Source organism: Eptatretus burgeri, chromosome 5 (assembly GCF_056783735.1).
Source record: "Eptatretus burgeri isolate ZD-2024b chromosome 5, Ebu_testis_v1, whole genome shotgun sequence".
NCBI lineage: Eukaryota > Metazoa > Chordata > Myxini > Myxiniformes > Myxinidae > Eptatretus > Eptatretus burgeri.
Genome location: NC_140965.1, coordinates 111,783,999 through 111,808,055, shown reverse-complemented (window position 1 = coordinate 111,808,055; position 24,057 = coordinate 111,783,999). Strand labels below are relative to the sequence as shown.

General features: G+C 41.1%; 1 protein-coding gene across 3 annotated transcripts in view; it reads left to right on the top strand.

The window, feature by feature from the left end:
- The window catches only part of LOC147027167 (CUB and sushi domain-containing protein 3-like), a 1,179,270-nt gene that overhangs the window by 1,033,051 nt on the left and 122,162 nt on the right, over window positions 1–24,057 (top strand). For 2 of the 3 annotated variants that reach the window (XM_085883358.1, XM_085883359.1), the window contains 2 exons: window positions 11,884–12,057; window positions 23,543–23,725. In XM_085883358.1, coding sequence (XP_085739484.1) covers window positions 11,884–12,057; window positions 23,543–23,725 — 357 coding nt within the window. Of the gene's footprint in view, window positions 1–11,883; window positions 12,058–15,976; window positions 16,647–23,542; window positions 23,726–24,057 lie in introns of those variants that run through there. The other variant, XM_085883360.1, reaches the window with a different exon arrangement.

Here is a 24,057-nt window from a genome sequence, read left to right as displayed (position 1 = left end):
GATTAATCACAACATGATCAGGTGAATGGGTAACACTTGTAATATACTAGTCTGGGTACCCGGCAAAGCATGGGAAAAACTACGTAGGGGTTCCGGCAGTTGTTGTGCATTGAAAACGTGTGTTGTTCTTGCCCTCATCGTGGTGAGCTTTTCCTGGTGGTGGTTTTGGGATGTGTCGGATATTGAAAAGTGATGGAGTTATTGGCATCATGGTAGTTACAACTTACAAAGCATCATTTATAACAAACAATCGCTTCGTGCACCGTATGTTCATCTCCTCTAAAAATAACTCTTGCTCGTAATGCCGTAACTTGTCGATTTAATGAACATTTATTTTTGTCAAAAGTATGCTATCCACCCACGGTGGTGTAAACACTTCACTGTTCACATCTGTGTATTATTGAACAAATTTGTTTCATTTCTGGGGCTCAACACAGGTTCAACTTTGTGTTTATATAACACTTACTTTCTCAGGACTATTGCCTATTCCTTTGCGTCAGCCGAATCGCTTTCCACCAACGGCACATTTTCACGTTCCCACTCATCATCGCCCTCATCACTCAATACGAGAAGTTCAACAATTTGATCATCATGAAATTTCTTCATGTCAGGCAAATGTGAATGCAAATCCCTGTGAGGCACAACAACTACACTGCAATCAATTCCACACACAAAATTATTTCTGAACAATTTCCTGAATGAACCCTGACAGAAAATGAGAGACCATATCTACAATCATTTGGCAGGAAGGCGACTTCTGGACCCCCCCCACACCTCATTCCGCATGCACACGTTGAAGGACGCGTTCAAGGCCACAACCAGCAGTTGCAAAATGCAAGTCAGCCGTTTCGGGATCCACCTCCAATCGGTGCCATATGAAGTCTTCAGGTAATTCATGATATCGCGACGTATATACATCCCATACTGGTCCATGAACAAGAGACTTTTGAATTTGCTGAAGTAGCTGCCACACTCTGACCAAACCTTCTGAATTCACTCGGCCATTAGATGGAAGTTCAATGAACCCTTATCCACAACCAACATGATAACGTTGCACGGTAGCTCGATAGGTGGAATGTTCTTGAGGCCTTGAAAATTATGAATACAGGCAGCATGTTGCCAGTCAGAGCGGCACACATCACCACCGTGAATCAATGTTTGGAAGAACCAGAACCCACAATCTCCACAGTTTTGGCACCTTTGAACTCTATCATGTGTCCGCTACTCATATCGAAATAACATGGCATTTTGTCCATGTTATTTGTGATGGGCAGTGTACTCCCTTGGACTGCATTCGAATAATGACAGATTCGCACGTGCATGAATCGTAAGAAGCACACGAGAAGATTAGCTCTGTTTTAACGGGGTTTATTTCCCACTGCAATAACAGTGGAATAATGATCACAATGGCATGGAATGGTGGTGGGTTGAAGGGGTAAAAAGGGAGACACGTAAAATAAACACGTAATTCACAATAAATAATTATTTACAGGAATAATAAAGAAATCTCGTGCACCTAACACCAAACTCAATCACAGACGGGAGAGGGAACAAAAACAGGGTGAGGCCTTTTCTCCTGTGGAGGCGTCTACTTAGATGGCGTCAAATCAGCCACGAACCAAACGGCAAAGTTGGCACATGGGCACGTGAGATGAATTTGGGGAGCAGGAAATAAGGTGGGATGGCAAACAAGCGTAGCAGGATGACAAAATAGGTGCATGAAGCACAAACCATTTCTCTCCGGCGAGCAAACTCCACATGCTCTCTGCGCCGAACAAACTCTGCCACTCACAAGGTGACCTCAACTCCTCCGCTCTTTTCATTACGCTTTTATGACACCCCCTTGTAAAGCTCCTCCCCTCTCTTTCCCAAAGCCCCACATTGTGCCTCACCCAGGGTGCTCATAGAAGGCTTCACATTCAATCCCTTCCCCTTAAACCCCAACTATTTATTGACAATACATCACCCTTCATATGATGCACATTTAAACAGCACAATTCTTAAGCTAATATTTCCCAACTTAATCCATCAAAATTGGCTAAATTACCCCAAAAACGGAGCATACTAACTGATACATTCCTAACTGTTTTAAATTAATATCTCACTCATATTCTAATATCCCCACTCTCCCAACCATCCTGCAATCATGACTATTTATAAGATGTAATGATACAGTCGAATATGGATAATAAACGTATGCACCTATTTTTTATATTTAGTGGAGCATGCATGCGCTTGCCTGACATATGCGCTTATATATTTTTTAAAAACCTGACATGCGTTTATATTCAAAAAGCCTGACATATGTGCTTATATTTTAAAAAGCCACAACATGTGTGCTTATATATTTTTTTTAAAAACCCTGACATATGTATATATTCAAAAAGCCACGAGATATCCGCATATATTCAAAAAGCCTGACATATGTGCTTATATTCAATAGCCTGACATATGTGCTTATTTTCAAAAAGCCACAACATATGTGCTTATATTTTTGAAAGCCTGACATATGTTTATATTTAAAAAGCCATGACATATGCACATACAGTATATTCAAAAACCCACGACATATGCGCTTATTTTCAAAAAGCCATGACATATGCGCTTCTCTTGAAAAGCCTAACATTATGCACTTATATTAAAAAAGCCTGACATTATGCACTTAAATTTATGATAGCCTGACATATGCCCTTATATTAAAAAGCCTGACATTATGCACTTATATTAAAAAAAGCCTGACATTATGCACTTATATTTATGATAACCTGACGTGTTTATATTCAAAAAGTCACGACATATGCGCATGTATTTTAAAAAGCCTGACATATGTGCTGAAATTGAAAATGTTGTGGCTTTTTTAATATATGCGCATGTCACTTATATTTCAAAAAACGCCTGACATATGCACATAAATTCAAAAATCCATGACTTGCTGAGGTTCTTCTAATTCATGTAAATCTATAAATATCTCAGCCTCAATATTTCAATATAAATATCTCAGCCTCAATATTATCTCATATTTCTCAGCCTCAATAGCCATATATAAATATGCACAAAAAATTATCCACATATATGCCTGGTATTTGCTTTTTGGTTAGGGTGGTGGGCAAGGGATCCAAAGGTCCTGAGTTCAAATCCCGCTCAGCTGTTGAATTAATACCAGGTGGGGTTACCTCAGCTGTCATCCTTCCGAGGTCAGCAAAATGAATACTAGCATGCTGATATCCTGTGTCGGAGTGGCGACCTGTCGAGGATTGTGCCCAATAGCCAAGGAGACTGTTTAGGCAGTGCCAATGCTCTGCACAGAGTATGGTCCCAATGCATGGATGGATATGCGAATATACTCAAAAAGCCACGACATATGCGCTTGTATTAAAAAATCCATGGCATGTACTTAAAATCGTAAATGTTCTTCAGAGTGGCTGCATAGACTTCAGTCCTCGAGCACGTATTTCTTTAAACTCCGCAACAAGTTCGTTTTCCATATTCGGGTAAAAGGCCCATCTTCAACTCCCAACCTTCTTTGAACCTTTATTACTTTGAACAATTCTAAAGTCTGAATTTCTTACGCGTATGATACTGGTTCCTACACAAGTTGTAAAACACGATAATGTCAATCCTCTTTTCACGGGTGCGTGATCGACGCTTCACTGGCATGTCCATTTTGATCGTGATGAAAAATGTCGTTTTACGACCCTTTATCATAAAGAGTTGTAAAACAACCTTTTTACGACCCTTTATGAACAACGTTTTGAATGTACAAATCATGTACCACTCCCAGACAGTACCGGATTTAGGGATGGCCAGGTGGGGCCATGGCCAAGGGGCCCCCCACATTTCGGCCACCCCCCCCCCCCACAATTTCGATGACATTATGAAAATCCCTTGAAAATGTGCTTCTAAAGTTTTATTGTCGGTGAATGAAGATTGTAAACTCTTTGTAAGGATATCTTTTCAAAATTGTCCATCATTGTGAGGGTCCTTTTCAAGCTTTGGCTTTTTCAAGCTGTTTCTTCCACGGTCCAGAGAACGGATCCAACGTGGGCAAAAATTCCAGGGACAAGCCTCAGGCAATGGGGGCCCGCATTCAGATCTTTTTTTGGATCGATCATCGATGCTTCGGATGGTTGAGCGTGACTTAATAACTACGGCACTGCCTGCCGGAGCCCAGCAAGCACAGATGGAATACAAAGGTCCAGCCAGAGGAGAGGTGAAAAGGTGAGAGTCGAAGTGGTAAATCTCGGCCAGGCCAGCACAGCACACGGCCGGCAGGGTAGTATTGTACACACTGAAACTGTGGCTGGCAGGGAACGCTGTCAGTACCCTGCTTCCTGGCGCGCACAGCGCACTAACACGGTGTGACTTTCTATGTTCCAGGTGTGTGAAACATACTTGTTCGTGATTCTGGTACGTCCCACGTGCACTCTGACAATATCTCCATTACTCGGTACCTACCAGCTGCAGAAACCACAATGAGCGGCTTCGGTGACGACAGGCACAAATCCAGGGCTCCACGGAAATATGATAATGGTGCTCAAAAGTGGAAACGTTCCAAGGAAAAAGATGAAAGACACAAGGCCGTCGTCGACAAGACCCAGAAAATCTCAGAGTTTTTCACTCCTGCACAAACAGGCGATTCGTCCATGACAGAAGCTGGAACACCAACAGAGACAGAACAAGCGGATTTGGCAACGCAACCCCCACGTCAAGATTCGCCCAACATCTCGGAAGGTTCCACCTATGAAGAACATGCATCAGATGAAGAAGCGAGAGACATACTGATTAATCTTGGACCTGGCTTTGCCAATGACATTGGATGTTGGCCTCCTGAGCGACCGTCGTCAGAGATGATCGACTACTGGGCATCACGAGATTTGGAGCCCCTGCAGAATTCGACTGGTCCCTTTGATTCATCCATACAGTTCGTTGAAGGTAGGAAATGCTGCTGCTCCAAGAATTTTTTTTACCGTAGACTACAAAACGGAGAGTCCGTGAAAAGGTCCTGGCTTTGCTTCTCCACATCAACCGGAAAACTGTACTGCATCGCTTGCGAGCTCTTTGGAGACGCTAATGCCCTGGGTGAGGAAGGATTCAATGATTGGAAGCATGCCAGTCGTTCTATTGAGGTGCATGAGCGTTCGCATGTACATTGTGCGAATATCATCCGCTTGTCAGAGAGCAACATCTGCAGGTCGTGTGGACACTGAACTCGTCAAACAGGTGAGTGAGATTGCGTCCTATTGGAGGGAGGTGCTGAAATGAAGTGTGAGCGTGATATCGTTTCTCGCTGAGCGTGGTCTGGCGTTCCGTGGATCGGATGAAATTGTTGGGTCACGGACGAATGGTACCTGCCTTGGTTTAATGGAATTACTTGCGGAATACGATCCATTTTTGGCGCAGCACATTCAGAAATATGCCAACCAAGGTAGTGGCCACACCAACTACTTATCATCTACGACATGTGAAGAGTTAGTCTCCATCATCGGAAAATCTGTTCTGGATAACATCGTCGCTCGTGTGAAAGAGGAAAACTACTTCTCTGTGTCAGTCGATTCTACTCCTGACATAAGCCACATCGACCAGCTCACAGTTATTCTACGATACATCGAGAACGAGGCTCCAGTAGAGCGTTTCATGACCTTTCTGAGCAACACAGGACACACTGGACTCCAGCAAGCGACGACATTACTGGATTTTTTGAAAGCCATTGGATTGGACATCGCTAACTGCCGAGGACAATCTTACGATAACGCATCTAATATGAGTGGCCGATACAATGGGATGCAGGGAATGATCCAACAGGAGAACCCTCTCGCAATATTTGTGCCATGCGTGACGCACTCACTGAATTTAGTCGGTCAGTCGACTGTTGGATGCTGTCGACCTGCAGCAGCATTCTTTGAATTTGTGGAACAAGTGTATGTATTTTTTACAGCTTCCACTTCGTGCTATGCCAGATTATTTGATGCCCTGAAAGCCAAAGGTCTGCAAGTACCAAAACGCCTCAGCGAAACTCACTGGTCGGCTCATTCTGATGCAACCCGAGCTCTTCGAGACGGTTACAGCAAAATCATGGATGTCCTCGATGAAATCGCAAACGATGAACAACTGAATAGTGAAACGAGAAACACCGCCGAGACACTTCACCAACCGATGTGCACACTCGAGATAGGGTTCTATGCTGGTTTCTGGTCTACGGTCCTTGGTAGATTTGATCGTACGAGTAAAACCCTTCAGTCACAAGCTACCGATCTCAACACAGCCATGCAGCTCCTCAAGTCATTGGCGAGCTTCGTGCAGTCATTACGCGATCAGTTTGATACATTCGTTGTTGACGGAGTGGAGCACTCAGGTACGGAGGAATTCACTCGCGGATCGTGTAGATGAAAGCTAATGTCCGCCTCGCTCCCTTGGACTCCGGACACACTCCAGAAGTAGAACTAGATGCCGAGGAGTCCTTTCGCATCAGTGGATACGTTGCAGTGATCGACGTACTGCTGTCACAGTTGGAAAAGCGTACAAATGCTTACAGCGAGATGAGCGACAGATTTGGATTCCTGCGTGCTCTTGTTCAACTCGAAGTGGAGCAGATTCGAGAGTCATGCTCGAAGCTCGTCGAGCTGTATCGGGAAGATCTATCACCTGACCTCACAGAAGAAATGATTCAGTTTCAAGACATGATGAAGGAGTCAGAGCCAGACTCGGGCCGTACTGAACTCGAGATGTACAGTTTTCTCATCGAGCGAAAACTCACCGATACTTTCCCAAACGTGGAAGTGCTGCTTCGGATTTACCTCTCACTGATGGTGTCGAACTGCTCCGGGGAGCGCTCGTTTTCGAAACTCAAGCTTATCAAGAACTATCTTCGCTCCAGGATGGGGCAGCAGAGACTGGTCAATCTGACCATCATTTCAACCGAATCCGATGTGCTCAATTCCTGCAGGTTGACAGTATCATATCTGAGTTCGCTGCCACAAAGTCGCGCAGGAAACTTGTCCATTGATTGAGGCACCGTGTGTATGTTCATTGATGTGGATGACACTGCCCGATATTTGCGGTCGCTGTTAGTCGGCTATTAATCACCATTTCGGATTTCTTTTGTCCAGAGGGTTTTTAGAAGTTAGAAGATTTTTAGTCGAAGTTCGTTGTCTGATTAATGACAGCGCGTCGTTTGTTATTTTCTTATATTGGTCCGTCTCTATCTCTTACTCTTGCAGCAACAGCATTTTTGTGATTTGATTTTAGAATGAGCTCATAGATAAGTCATCATCTCATAGATAAGTCACCAGCCATATCAATAACAATCCGTCCATCTTGTCATCTTGCCAGATTTAATTGTAATTTGTGAACATGTATGCCAAATCATTCCTGATCAGGATCTGCCAAATCTATAGATACAAGTTCAGTTGTTGATGAAAAAACAGTTATAATTCAAGTTGTTGATTAATGTCCAAATTTCGGGGCCCCCCACAATCATTGTGCCCCCGCCCCCCGCCCCCCACATGGCAAATCCGGCCCTGCTCCCAGATGTGAAATAAATTTGGACTTCAGGCTTATGCGCCAATGCCAATAAAACACAAAATACTGTGGTGTTTGAGTTGATTAATATTTTCAGTTTTCAAAGCCTCACGATGACGTTTTTATATGCACTTATTTTTAATGGAGAAATCAAAAAGGGTATGCAGTTCTTTTTCACATGAGCTTATATTCAAGTGTACGCTTATTATCCGGATTCTACGATGTAATATTGTGGCATTGACAGCTCAACCAACGTCGAGCTCACGCGCCAGTAGGTTAAAGTCCCACGATGTCCCGAGCAGCTCAACTCCTATGGAGACGTTCTGAATTAATGGCGGACGGCACGCGCGTCGTGAGGAGAGACGCGAGAAAACCTTGCAGCGATTAAACCCAATAGGTTTATTTCCCAAACCACAACAATAAAAAGAACCAGGGATGATTGAACGCAACGGAAGGGACGATGCTGGGTTGTGTTGGGGAAGAAAAGGGAACACAAAATCGACAATAAATAATAATGCACAAATATAAATGGGTAAAAGAAATCTAAAGAAAATAAGGCCCCTCACTCCGAACTCGGTCACAGAGGGAAAAGGAACAAAAACCGGGAAAGTCAACTCTGCGACAGCAGGGATGAGCAGGTGATGAGGAGGGGCGAGGAGAACTACAATGAGGCAAGCAGACAATGGGAAGACGAACAGGTGGTGACGGCACGTGGCAGGCTTCAGGGACGGGGCAGGGCAGGAACGATGAAATGGCCAGGGCAGGATGCACAGGCAAAGGATGAAGACAGGCTCAGGCAAGCAGAGGCTGGCAGAAGCGGGCAGGCAGGACGATCTCCTCTCTGAAGAGATAATTATCCTCACAAATAACTCAGTTCTCTGTTCTCCTCTTACCAACTGCCCTGTTCTCCTCAGACCAGACCTCAACGTTTTTCCTCAGCCGTCTCCAACGCTCACACTCCCAACTACCGATCTGGCTCCTCCCTCTCCTTCCTCTCAGCCATGCTTCACCCCTGTTTGAAGCGTATGCCACTCCGCTCCCCCCCCCTTTCCTCTCGGGGCAGCACCGCACCCATCCTAGGCAATCCATTGCTCCGCCCCTTGGGAGGCATTCATAGCTCCGCCCCTGCCTCTATCGTGCCAAGTCTCCCCCCCCCCCTCAGTAGAGGTTCACATGGAGGTTATACACACAGTTTCCTTAACCATAATCCCTAACTAATTATTACCATTACCACCACCACACTCTTTATTGTGTACAGGCAAACAAGACAATTCTTAAGCTGACGTTTTCTTACTTATACATTGAGATGGTTAGCTTCTCGCACATGGACCATGTTACACTGTACATTCCTATCAGTTCTATGTTGATATATAACCACCCCCCCCCCCCCCCCGTTCGCACGCACACACGCAAACACACACACACACACACACACACACACATAACAATATAAACAGTAATTCCTTTAAAGTGAACTCCTCATATCATATAAGTTCTCTTACAAGGAACATCACAATGCAGAAGGAGGCCATTATGCCCATCAAGTATGCTTTGTGGTTGTCAAACAATAATAGTTTGGCCATCCTCTTCATATTAAAATGCTGAGCATCAAGCAAGGAAGCAGCACATGCCATTTTATAATCTTTAGGATGACACTGCCGGGGTTCAAGCCTCCAACCTCCCAGACTCTGAGCAGATGTGCTAACCATTACACCGCACAGTCTGCTCATCATCATCATTTACTGTTTTATACAGAATGTCTTGAAGCAAAGAGTGTCGTGAACATGAATGTTCCATACATCATATTCAAGGAAAAACATTTAACTGGTACCAACCACCATCAGAAGAGGATACAGTAAATTACCTTTTTCCAAAGCTCAACAAAGCATTTACAAGCTCTTTCCATGCACGGCATTGATGTTTGGAGTCATGAGGATACTTTGGCAGGAATAACAAGGGTATTTGGAGACATTTCAAATCGATCTCTCCTCGCACGAGAACCTGAGGATCACATCATGAGGCAAACCTCATGAAAGAAAACTAAACTCCACTTTGTATTTTTGCTTTCACTATAGTCGCATCTAAAATATTGTGATCACTTGATGAATTCAACAGGATGAAGATGGTTATTTGGGATTTTGATGCCATATCACTTGTAGTACAAACTCACATTAACAATAACTTAAACAAATTGGAAAATCCGAAAAAAATATGAGGTGACCGCAGAACTTGATGTTACACTGAGTGTGCAAGATTTAAATTTTAATTTTTAAACATTAATAAAAGCTACATTGAAGACCCTGTGCTTCAAAATCATGCAAGACAAAGATATTTATAGATTTACATGAATTTGAAGAACCTCAGTAAGTCATGGACAAGAACACACGGGATGTGGTATTTCACCATTGATTCACAACCTCAAGAGCGAGGTGTTCAGAGTGCTCACTATCAGGCTAATGAGTATGTTGTTTGTGATGTTTTATTTGATAATTGTTTTGTCTTTCATAATCCCAATGAATGAGGTTGAAGGTTTAATCTCCATGTTGAATCTTGAAAAGTGAGGGATTGCAGAAACATCACCCAACAAGTTTTTTTGTTATTGCCAGTCTTATATCAAGTATCATCATGTTTAGATCTGAAGCATTATAATATTCCTCATTCATGAATAACAAAAATAATTTTCATCTTGCTGCATATCTTCCTCAAAATATGAATGTGTTATCCTCATCTGATGCCATTATATGCTGTTTTATTCCTGAATGAACCTCTCTCTACCTGTATGAAAAATATCCTGGAACTTGCAGGGTACCCGTCACTGACGGGTTTGTCGACATCTCACTTCAAATGAGTGTGTATTGGTAAAACCGGAATTCAGTGTAAATATTCAGTGTGCAGATATCGCAATCGGTGGAGCTGGTAACCTTGGCAACCTCGTTCCATTCCACGAGCGAAGATTTCCAATCCATGCTCGTTGTACCAACGAAGTACTGCTTGGGAGCGAGGGTGATATTATGAAAGCTCGGCTGGGAAACAAATTTAGGCACGTTTGGGCCTACCGCCTAATGGAAGATCATCAAAGTTCTTTCCATGCCAACCCAACCACCCACATGCTCCGATCCCTCTCCACATCGCTTCTTCATTCCCCAACCTGCCCCCTCTTCTCTTTCCTCCCCATTGCTTTGCTTTCGGCAATTTACATTTAGTATTTCTCACAGCATTTCATTCTGGTTCCCCATTCGATGATCCATAGATCAGTCGTTTCAATTTCACTTTTCCACATCAGTTTCACTTTGGGATATCAGTTTCGATTCATCATCTCAACTTGTGATGCGACGTGAATGGTGCACGAAAAATGTCATCAAAAACTATTTTCGGGGGAATCTTTTTTCAATTTTCGAAAGGGTGTAGAGGGGTCTAGAGTGGCTTAAGCGTCTTAAAATGTCGAAAAGGGGTTTGAAGTGTTTTAAGGGTCTTAAGGGTCATAAAGGGGTCTAATGTGTTTCAAGGGACTTAAATGGATCTAGATGTCTAAAGGGGTCTAAGGGTTTCCCTTTCACTTTGATATTATAGATTCGTACATTTAATGCTCATTGCACAGGTTCTTCAAACATACATAATCTCATCCTCCTCCTAAAACACGACACCAAAAAACGTTTATAATTTTTATTTATTGACAAACCTGTTTTATAACAATGTAATCTTCGGCTTACTCTTTCATAACGATTTAGAGACACTCAACATGAGTGAGCGATATTGCACGTACATTTTGCATGATGGCCATAAAATTCAACGTGAATATTATTTTAAATAATTATTTTCTTTAATTTCACTTGAATTTTCTCTCTAATGTTTCTTTTGAATATTCCTCATCATGTGCTCATTACAGTTCCTTGATTCTTTTTCTGTTGCTGTAAATGTACAATCGAACAACCCTGATGTTCATGTTTATGATTGCTGCTTTGGAAGCTTCCAAAGTGAGCCTTGTTCCATGCTCGACTTTGTTGAAAGGAGCTTCTGATGTTAAATTGAGAACTTTGTGAAGGCAAACCAGCCCAAGGCTTGATTGGCTTGATGGGCTTGATGGGCTTCAGCCATGCCCATGAATTACGAGATCTTAATTGAATTACGAAAAATAATCACCCAAAGATTAACTTAATAGTGGTAATTTAATGTTACCCATTCCTTGGGATCTGCATTTCCCAAAGATCCATATTGCACTGCAAATCGAATGTGCTATTTAAAACACATTGGTGATAAAAAATATTACATTAATTATATATGCTCTTTCATAACCCCTCACACCCCTACCTTCCATCCCTTCCCCATCCACACCGCCCATCCTGGTTTTGTCAACATTCTTCTCAGCGGTGAACTGTGGAACACCAGCTGTACCTCCACACGCCTTGCTGCATGGTTCCAATTTCACATACGGTGGCCGTATCACGTATCACTGTGAGGATAAACGCCGTTTGATTGGTCCAGAATCTCGGGTATGCCAAGACGACGGCCATTGGTCTGCACATCCCCCTCACTGCTCAGGTGAATGCTGATTCCATCATACTGGTTTGCCTTGAATCAATCTCAATGAATTGGTCTCAAGCAAGTTGAATGGCTTGCTTAACTTCATAGAAACCTAGCAGGCTGAGACTAAGTAATTTGTTATGCCTGACTGCAAACATTTATAGTGTGTATGAATCTATTAGATTATATAGATCACAATTCCTACCAGCAAATAAGCAATTAGTTTTGTTCGCACCGAGTCGATCAAAAGCATGTTGAAAACACCGCTTAAATTCCCATCAACATGTGAAGCATTTTGCAGCTGCACCCTTGTGTATGATACAAATAATAGCGCTTATTTTGTGGGAAGCCAGGGACCAATGAGAACGCACAAGGTGAGAGTTACATTCGGAGGCATGGCAATTAAATTTGTTTTCATCATCAAAGGACACTCGCGTACCATCAATGAGCTAACTCTGATATTGTTTGAACTGGTAGCATTCCTTTTGCAATCAAATGTTCTCATATAAAGATTCACTCATTCGTTTCGCTTTTCTTCATGCGGATGCATTCCTGTGCTGGAAGTTGCATAACTTCTCGGACCAAACATTTGAACAGGAGTGTGGAATTTCACCAGTGTTGAAGCAAACAATGGTACTCCCTTTGCATAAGACATAATGAGATTTTTAATACCTACTAAAAATTGCTGGTGGGCAAGATAGGTGGCTTGACCTCCCCATCTGTAGGACAGCATACTCTTTGATGCAGCATCCTGCCAGTGAATATCCAGAATTGCAGTTTCTAATCGGAAAGCAAATTGACCTACATGAGACAGCTCAAAGGCCAGTTATGCTTCTCCTGAGATGTGTCTTCGGTCCATTAGTTTCAGCGGATGGTTCCTAGGCCCATGTGACAATGCAGTTAACAAGAAGTGTGAGCTCGATAACAACTTATTCATTTAAAAATAGTCCCATTGGTTCTTTGTGGACACGCCATCACATGAGACTGTTAACGATTTCAAGCCAAAAATAACAAATAATTCACAAGGTTTCGGAAAAGTGATGATAATAGAAAACCTATACGCCAAGAAAACCTATAGAAAACCAAGACGCCAAGGTGAACAACGAATAGCCAAGATTTTGTGAAAAAAGCCAAGGAGTGGTCACACTGGTGCAGAGCCTTGCTTAAAGCTTATAAGATATACACTTAGTTATAAGAATTGCTACCTTCTTAAAATTTTCAGATTTCACTCCAGATTTTGACACTTATTTTGTCCACAAGATCTGATACTCAAATCCAAAATCATATTTCGATTATATACTTTTTAATTAGTGCATGAGTGTATATCATGTTACCAAGGCAAGGCATTTTTAGTAGCTCAAATCAAAATGGCGGCTGAGACTCTGATGAGGTGAAGTTGGGCTGACCAAGGATAAGCCTTTTAAGAAGGTAAGCTGTTAATTATCTTCAAAAGGGGTGTTAAAATTCACCTAAACTCCCAGTTTCCATTCATGCACTCCATTGCAGTTCCCTTCGTGTGTATGCAAAGTTTGGAGCCGCTCAGTATCATGGTTTTGGAGTTAGGAGGAGACACACTGACTGACATTTTTTCATTATCATAGATGTTCTACTACAGATTTACAAATGTTGCGGAACAAACGTTATCAACATGCTCCCATTGTAATGATACAGTACATACTTTATAGAAGATTGAACATTTTAAATAGTCTGTAATTTATCAAAATATGTGTGTGTCGTTGCTGGGGCCTCGTGCCCCTGCCCCATCAGGCTGATTGACAGTCGTAGTCCTGCCCACCCCCCTCTGTTCTCTTCCTGTTCTTTTGTGAAGGAATGCAGTTTTGCATACTTTTTGTGGAATCCTTTCAAGCGATTAAACGTTTAATCTTCTTGTATCTTCCCACTATAAAATGCAGTAGATTTGTGTTTCAACCAAGTTTGTCACTTCAACTAAGTTTGAGTTCGTCTGTCAGAAAATAATAAGAAGAAGAATAACAAATGGGCACTTTTGGGTCTCTCATTTTTGAAGTTCAGCAATGATGTCCCAATGTTTAATGAGTGTTATTTGAAGGGAAATTCTCTGGAGATGACTGGAAGGTAATTTATAGGATTCATACTTTTATCTTGGCAAATCTTTTTTCAGGATTTATGTTGTAATGAGCCAATGGAGTGTCCAGGCCATCACTACATAAGAAGTATAATGACTTCTTGATACTCTCTTGTACCAGCTTTGTAGAATGATTCCTGCATTTTTAATATTTCCTGAGACAACTCCCATTAATGCCGCATCTTGGAAAAGCAATCAAGGAAAACATGGGAAACCCAGGTAGCAGGTAAATCTCCGATGTAGTAGCAGGTACAAGGAAGTCTATGTTCATGCAATATAAAATGTTTTCCTTTATGGTACAGGTTATTTTACTAAGTATTTCGATAATGATTCCCACAACTGCAGATATCCCCATGATATTGTTAAAAACACTGGCATTCTGGGAAACAACTTGGACACTTGAATTATTTTTAGGGGATTTAATGTTCAAATTCAAAGCAACATAATTGTTTTGACGATTTTGAGTTGCTTTCGGAGCGGCCTTCCTGCTGCGTCAAACTGAATACGATATGATGGATGTTGATAACAACAGAGATGATTCACAATTGGGATGTAGATAAACCCCGGTATACTGAAGCAAATGTGTATTTTTACATGTTCTCTTGTTTTATCACCAACGATGGTGCAGCACCATGTACAATAGATGCATTGGATTTAATCACATCGAGCAGAATGGAGACTGAGACTAATATATCAGTACTTGTAAAAAATAAAGAAAATATATATATGTATATATATATATATATATATATATATATATATATATATATATATATATATATATATATATACATACATATACATGTATTTCAGACACTGAAGAGTTGGAAATGTTAAGACCCTGCAACACTAGTTCACAACAAAATGTAGCTCACTTTAACAACAGGATTCTTCGCAAAACTGTTCATTTTGTGCACATGCACACCTGCATGTCCACCTCACTTCTAAGATCTCTCGATTTTAAAATAAACAAATTATTTATCTGAATCGGGTTCATGATGGCACATTTTCAGGGCTGACAGGTGCAAAATTGATCCTAAATTATTCTGCATGGTGATTAATATGCCATTGCTGAAAGCAATAAGAGCCAGTTAGCCAGCAATGAGATTACTCCATTGAGTCCAGAAAATATTGGGGCAATTATCAAAAAAAATGTTGCTAAATTCAAACAAGGCAACTGTCATGGTTACCTGCTAAAGGGGCCAATTATTACCGGAGTCTTGATTGCAGAAGCTTTACTATTACGTCTGGGTTTTTTTGTTTTGTTTGTTTTTGTTTTTTTTTGAAGTTGGAAAACACTGGTGTGCGTTCATCAATTTTGTCTTCCACTCTGTTATTATTATTTTTTAATCAGAGTAATCATTGTGAATAGCACACAATTGAATATTCAATTGTAACGGACGGAGTGTCTACTATCAAGTGCCCCAAAGCAAATATAATAAAGAAAAGACGAGCATCTTCATTTAAGGACTGGTTGTATTAACGTAGCTTGGTAACCCAAATATAAGGTGTTTCATTGTTAACTTGCACCTATTGTTTGAGAATTTTTGAATGTGAGCTGAACTTTATGAAACACATTAATTTTCAAAGTACTCCCTGACTTAACACATACATATTTAACTTATTATTGTGATTGAAAACAATTACTAGAAGCATTACATCTTCAAACCTTTAGTACAGGTAAATAACCATTTATTGATATCTGTTTTCACATGCTTATTTCTTTGAAACCTTATGCCAGCCAAATATTCCTTTCAGTGGTCTGAGGGGATGGAAACCGTACAGGCTCAGTCCTATTCATAATCTTCATCAACGATCTCTTTGAATCCCCAGATTCTAGGAAATCCTCTTTCTCTCTTTGCTGATGACTCTACCCTCTGCTGTGACATCCCTTATCCTTCAGACAGGCAGGCTGCAGCCTTTTCCCTGTCTTCAGACCTTGAGAAAAATCACAAGCTGGTAAAATACATGGAATATGTCTTTAAATTCTGACAAATCTCACATACTCGCTCTCTCTCTGAAAGGACGGTCCTAAACTACATTTATAAATTGACCTCTAAAGCCAGTCGTCAACTCGACATCCGCTACCCTCCCCCCACTCCACATGCTCACCTCTTTCCAATTTTCCAGTTTTTTTCTTCCTGAGAGTTTGCTTCTGTAGCCATCTTGTCAACATCTTGTGTCCTCCCCTACTCCTCATTCTTACGCACATCCCTTATTTATCAAAATCTCCCTCTATTTTGTCCTTCAACTCTGCAATTGGTGTTTCCCCCTTCTTTCTGCTGTTCCTTTTGTTCTGTTTTGTCTTGATCCATTCGATGTTATAGCTCTTCCATAAGCCTCGACTTTTGATACAACCCACAGTTTGTGACAAAAATCATGAAGTGCTACAATAATGTCCTTAAACAGAAATGTAGATTTATTTGTTTACATAATCAGTGTCCTTTCAGTAAACGCATTCGTAAACATGTTTCTAATTAATGCATTGTTCTTAAAATCTGCTTATGTATTATGTCTCTAATGCATGTAATCACCACCTTTGAGACTGATATGCAATCATATAATAAAATCAATAATAAATAATATGTGCAGCTATCTTGAGAGCCCTTTGTAATGCACTCGCTATATGTGCCATGTCGTTATTGGCAAACAAACAAAGAGAGAAAAAAGCTCTGTTCCTACTCTGCTCTTTTTGGGGCATTTTTTAAAAATCCATCAGGATTTGTTATCTTATATTGCATCTTTAAAAAGTAATTTGAATCGGGGGAAAAAGCTACAATTTGAAAATAAAATAAAACATTCTGATTAGGTTTGTGTTGGTATCAGTATAATGTTTATTTGCATTTCTGTAGTTCCCCAATTTAATCAGTTTAGCTTCAGGTGATGCACGAAAAAGGGAATGATTGAAAGCATGGATTCTGTATGTATGGATTAATGCCAATAAAATACAAGTACGGATGGCTGGCGACTTTAGAAACATGTAAACAGCCATCTTGAAGTCTCAGAGGAAATGCAATGCAACAGACGAGCGAGCTATCTTGTACAGCCAGTGGCTGCTGGTTGCATCATCTTCTGGGGGTGCGGCTTTGCCGCTGATGCAGTGCCCTCTATTACCAGTTCACTGGGACTCATTTCACCTCCCTCAGAAGAATGACAGATAGGCTGAGTCAACCCCACTTGGTGTTAATTCAACGGTTGACAGGGGCTCAAACTCAAGACACTAAGATCTTAATACAGCCATCTTAACCGTGAAGTAACATCAGGCTTATTCCTCAGACTGAGGAAGTTGGTTCTTTACACGAGAGACAAAAAAGGGACAAATGAGTGGAGGTCAGCAGTCTGAGCCTGGATTTTGGGAGTTTAGGGGCCCTGTCACACCTTGACGTTTTAGCCAGCATATGGCAAGGTCTCAACATGTATGTAAAACGCTGGCGTACGCTGAACTATTGATGTTTTTTTTAAGTTTTGGGCGTATAATAACGTGTTGGACATATGCATAACGTATTAGTAACGTACACAGAACGTTTCAATCACATATAGATAACTTATACCAACGAATGCTGAGTGTGTTGTTGGCGTTCACAACCTATGCTCAACGATAGTCTAACTTATGCATAGCGCACGGCAGCGTATCGCCGACGATCACGTGGCGTAGGCTATTAATAGGCTGCGGCTCAACGATTCAAATCATAACCGCACTAGACATCGAAGTGTGAAGCCGCTGTCGCACCTTGACATTTTAGCCAGCATATGCCGACGTATGAAAAATTTGCCGAACCAAGCTGGCACACGTCGAATACGTTATGGGTAAGTTTTGTATATGTTAAGAGCACACTGGCATACGTCGTAGTACGCTGGCATGCGTCGTCATACGCTGAGTACGTCGAGAAATTTTCAGCATGTTGAAAATTTCTCGACATATGACACACGTTCCGCATACGCTGGCATAAGTTGTAGGCACGTTACGTGATCGTTGACACACATCGACACACATTACTTGTACATTACTCATAAGTCTAAACACGTCAAGGTAATGGTTAGCGTTAGTGTTCCAGACTCCCTGGTTTTTTTTTAGTTTTTTTTTTCTTCGCTATGACGGTGATGTTGACACTTCGATTTCTAGTGCGGTTATGATTTAAATCGTGGAGCGGCAGCCTATTAATTATATTATATCATAACCGCACTAGAAATCGAAGTGTTAACATCACCGTCATACCGAAGAAAAAAAAAATAGGGAGTCTGGAACACTGACGCTAACCATTACCTCGACGTGTTTCGACTTATGAGTAACGTACAAGTAACGTGTGTCAACGATCGTGTAGCGTGCCTACAACACGTTACTCATAGGTTAGAAATAAGTTTAGGTTAAGCTAAACATTACCTCGACATGTTTCGACTTATGAGTAACTTACAAGTAACGTGTGTCGACGTGTGTCAACGATCGCTTAACGTGCCTACAACTTATGGCCAGCATTATGCGGAACGTGTGAGTCATACGCTGGCATACGTCGAAAAATTTCAAGCATGGAAAATTTCTCAAACACCTTGGCGTTCAAAGATGTATGCCAGCGTACTACGAAAAAAATCCAGCGTACTACGACGAATGCCAGCGTGCTCTTAACGTATACAAACTTACCCATAACGTATTCGACATGTGCCAGCGTTTTAGCCAAATTTGCATACGTCAGGCATACGCTGGCTAAATCGTCAAGGTGTGACCGGGCCTTAACCAGAAGTGGGCTACTGGAAGATTGTGCAAACCCTGCAGAAACTTGTGGTTTTGGGTGGGGTTTGGGGGGGGGGAGGCAGATGACAGAGCATGGAAATGGTAGACGTAGTCGGACAAGAAATGAGGCACCAGTAAAAGACAGATGGTTCCCAATCCTGTCCACGATGTGGGCGTAACAGGCCCAGCGTTTAATCATCATTGCAGGAGAATCCAATGACTTTAATGGCTTTTCCTTTTACAGCATCAATATGTGACAGGGGGGCCAGCCCATAGTGGAGAGCAGCACTCCATTGAGCTGGAGATGAAGGCCTTGTACATTTTTAGAAGTTCAGATTTGCCAAGGAAAGACTTGGCATGACTGAGGATGCTCAATTAGTGGTTTTGAGTTTTACTGTAATATGAATTCCCGTACGAGAACGTAAAACTCAGAAGGAGACCATTTGGTCCATCAAGCCTGCACAATAGTTACCAACCTTCAACTCAACCATGGTTCAAACAGAACTGCTCTGCCTCAGAGAAGATGTATCACTGAGTCTGGTTAGCAATTGCCCAAAATCAATTGTTCAATACTGGTAATGTTTGTGTGAGTCAAACACTTGGTTGCACAGGATCATGTTCATCTTCTGTTATTGATGCATCTCAGTTTTTTTTTAATTAGTTTTGCATAACTCAAGAAATTCTTCTGCATGAGAGAAACAAATATAAATCTCCAAGTTTTGCAGTTATTATCCTGTAACTTTTACCCAGCTGCACAATGTCGTTAATTTTAAATTTCATGAGAAAATTCTGTACTCCAGGACATGACATAACATTAATTACTGTCTTGGAAATACACAGAATGCTTTTGGCACCTCACACAGAATTGAAAGATATTGCCAGTACCACTCTGCAAACTTTTATGAACCTGTCATTCCATTATGATTACTATAACAAAATGTGTTGGTGAACCTTGATCCACCATTATATTAATCAATTACTTTCTTACATCATGATTTTTATTTAGAAACAAAATCACAAAGTGTTTTACAAGGAAGGATAGGAAAGAAAAGTAAAGGTTAAGAAAATCCAATTGAAAAAGATGAGATTTCTGACCCCCACAATGGCCTGCAAAATTATTCACCCCCCTCCAAAGTTTTCACATTTTGATGCCACCTGAGTTTATTTCATGATGCTTTCAAATCAAATTTAATGTAAAGAGTCTTCACAAACTACTCCAAAGTGATTAAGCTAAAAAATTCAGATAAAATCTGAAAAAGTTAGATTTACAAAGAAAATCAGATGATTCTCAGTTTGCATCAGTATTCAAACCCTTTCCCGAATTAACTCTAAATCACTTCAGGAACAAATATTTCTTTGAAAGGTAACAAAATAAGTGTAGTCGGTTTCACCTGCAAAAATTATGTGCTTCCTCCAAGCACCGACGCGAGTGCACCAATTATCCAAAGGGGTTGCATGAAAAAAAGCTTTACAGACAATAATATGTCCCATCCATTGTTTAACATGTGAAACCAATGTACAACACGAAACAGAAGGATATTTAATAAGTAATTTATTAATCCTTATTTTCACTTTTCAAACACTAATAGCATTTAATAACATCCAATCACAATGATTTTAAAACTCCCCAAAGTTACACACACATGACAGGTTTCAATGTAGTTTTGAATTAACTCATGACTTTCAAGTCGGCAACTTATCTCATGTACCCACTTCTTTTCGTGAAACCCCAGCAGGATACAAATTTATGTTGAAGTCAGTTGTGGTCATGTTCGAAGCAAAGCTGCCGCCTTTCCCCGATGAGCACGCACAGCTTGAAGTCTGACTGGCCAGCCGCGTTGCAAGTCCCCAGAAGGTGATCTTCGTATCACCAAAGCAAGCAGATGAATCTGAGTCTACTACTTGCCTTTAAGGACCACACTGCAGACCAGCAGTGCTGTGGAATGAGGAAGGAGAACTGTTCCTTTGCCTTTTTGATATGACCAGGTAAGAATTCGCTGCTTGGATGTCATCTCCAAGACACAAGCAGGATTGAAGGTTCATCAAGAATCCAACCGGTCAGCAGATAAGATTGACGAGCATCCGCAGAGATGAAACTGGTTCGTGAGTCAGGGCTGTGGAGTTGCTAAACCAGTCATGATCAGCATGTAGCACTCAATGCCCACTTTGCTGTTTGAGCCTGTTTTTTAAAATGAACCCGGCCACAGGATGTGCCGCATCTGCTCTGTCTCTCACTGCCCACATTATGTTCTCCTCCTTTTCTGACACTCGGTTGGCTCTGTAATGGTCTTTTGGCACAAGGTCACTCCAAGGCCTGGCATTGAGGTGTCTGCATGCCTTGTCTCTGAAGGCGTGCTTATACATGGCCTGGATCAGCATGTCTCATAATAGTAATTTCCCCTACTCCGTTTTTCTTTCATGTAGGTGTATAGTTGTCATGTTATTCGGACACCTGAGCTCGGTACAGATTGATTTGTTGAACAGTACGCCCCACATACTGCTTCTTATCAGTAATACTGACATTCATATACTTTGCCCAGCACCACATGAGCAGGCAGCTGACTACACAAGTGCCCTTTCCCACAGTAAACACAATACTTGTTTAATTTGTTACCTTTCACCACATTATATACCTGAACAACACTTCCAATTATGTGGTATATGTTATTGATCTGGAACAGTAATCAGTGGTTTAACTTAAAAAAAATTAAGCTCCCCCACTTATCGAAGGAGTTTTAAGGTGCAACTCACTTGGTCAACCAACAAGGAAAACATGAAGACCAATAAGCTTTCAAAAGAACTCATACATAAAGTGGTGGAGAAGCACCATTCAGAAGAGGGTTATAAGAATATTTCAGTCACTCATTATCCTTTTGAGTGTGGTGAAATAAATCATTAAGAAGTGGAAGGCATATTAGACCACCAAGACACTATCCAGATCAGGATTCTCATCCAAACTCAGCAGCTGGGCAAGCAGGAAACTGCTTCAGTATGTCACTGTAAATCCAAGAAAGATGTTGAAAGATCTGCAAGGCTTTATGTCTGAGATGGGGGTCAGTGTTCATCAATCAAAAATATCCCATTTTCTTCACAAAGCTGGCCTCTATGGACAGGTGGCAACAAAGAAGCTATTACTGAAAAAGACGCTTCTACAAGCTCATACGGAGTTTACAAAAAAAGCATCTTAATGATACTACGGGCATGTGGACAAAAGTTTTGTGATCAGGTGAGACAAAAAATGTAACTTTTTAGTCTAACTTCAAAGTGTTATGTCTGGTGCAAGACTAACATGACACAACACCCAATGAACACCATCCTGACTGTCAAGCATGGTGGTGGCAGAATCATGTTATGGGGCTGCTTTTCATCAGCAGGGACTGGCAAGCTTGTCAGAATATAAGGGACAATGGATGGCAGGACAAATGGACAAAACTGGGTTGGAGATTCACATTTCAGCAGTGCAATGATCCAAAGCACAAAGCTAAAGCCACACTGGAGTGTCTCAATAAGAAGAAAATAAATGTTCTTGATTGGCACAATCAAAGTCCTGACTTGAACCCAATTGAACACTTATGGTGAGACTAAAATTGCATTCTATCAATGATCCCCATGAAACTTGGCAGAACCAGAGCAATTTTCATATGAAGAATGGACAAGGATTTCACCTACTCACTGTGAAAAGCTGATAGAGATCGAACCAAAAAGACTCGTAGTAGTCATTGCTGCAAAAGATGCTTCCATCAAGTACTGACTTAATGGGTTGAATACTTTTTCAGGCAGTGAATTTTGATTTGTACATGTTTTTTACAGGTATTCCTGACATGTAACCTTTAACTATAGCAGTGTTTAGTTTGATCTCTTCAGTTATGTATGAAAAAGTAATTTTGGAAAAATTGTTTACATAATTTGTAATTCATCTAAATGTGGCATTATTGGTCGGGGGGGGGGGGGAATTCTTTGCAGGCCCCTGTATATGATGAGGATTATTACCCCATGCACATGAAGTGAAAAACTGGGTTAAGCAATTGGTTCACTCATGTCTGACTGTCCTTTTTCCTACAAATGTCAGTTTATCATCCAAGAACAACTTAATTTCAATATTTTGAACATGAATCGGAACATTAAATGGAAAACGAACCTGTAGTTTAGCAGTCCTTTGGCTCTGAATTCACCCCGATTGCGCATGCGTGGAGAGGAGTGAGATAAAAAAATTTTCTCTGTCTGTCTGGCAGTCAAACAAAATTCAATATCATTCCAAACAGGAAATTTAGTGTTTTTACAGATGTCATGAAGTACACAAACAACAGGAACGAAGAACTCGTGTAACGTTAAATAGGGTGGTGTAAAAGACGCTGCCCCACCGGTGGTAAACTTCTGGAATTTTTTTTTCTTTGACCTTTAAAATCTTTATTTCATTTAAATTGAATTATATCCTTGAACAGGGTGGAACACAAATCACCATCTTGGCACTTTCAAAACCCTTCCATTCAGCAGTAATTGGACAAAATATTACGGCATCTTACGTCATCACGACCAATCAAATTTTCCACTCGGAGACCCCGTCCATGTCCTTGTTTCTCAAGAAAGTGTGGAGTAATGTGTTGAATGAACTTTCCAGTTGTGTCTGTTTAGAGGCAAATGTCATACACATCATATGTGCCCACAAATTATAGGTGAGAACGAGGAGGGCTGTGGTCACCCTGGATCACCACACAACGGGTGGCAGAACGGAAAGGAAAGAACACCAGGCTCCACAGTGCAGTTTTCCTGTGAAAAGGGTTATCTCCTTCGTGGCTCTGCCCAACGTACCTGCCTGTCCAATGGTACCTGGAGTGGCAGCCAGCTTGAGTGTCATGGTGGGTCCACAGAAATCTCATTAATAGCTTGACCTTACACTGAGTGCTGATCAAAATTGCAGTGTTTTCTGTTATGTACAGTATATGTTCCTGTATTTGATACATAATTGAAACCATCTCACAAACTCTGAAGTGTACAAACATTGAAACAAGGAAATATTTAACCTTTATGAAATACACTTCATCGCTGATTTACCATTTCATCTCTTGACAGCCACTAATTATATTTGTCGTTTTTTACCTTTCCAAAAAAAAAAAAAAAAAAACAATTGCTTTAAGTAAAGACATTAAGTAAAGACATCACATAGAGAAGCATTAGATGGTTTTAGAAA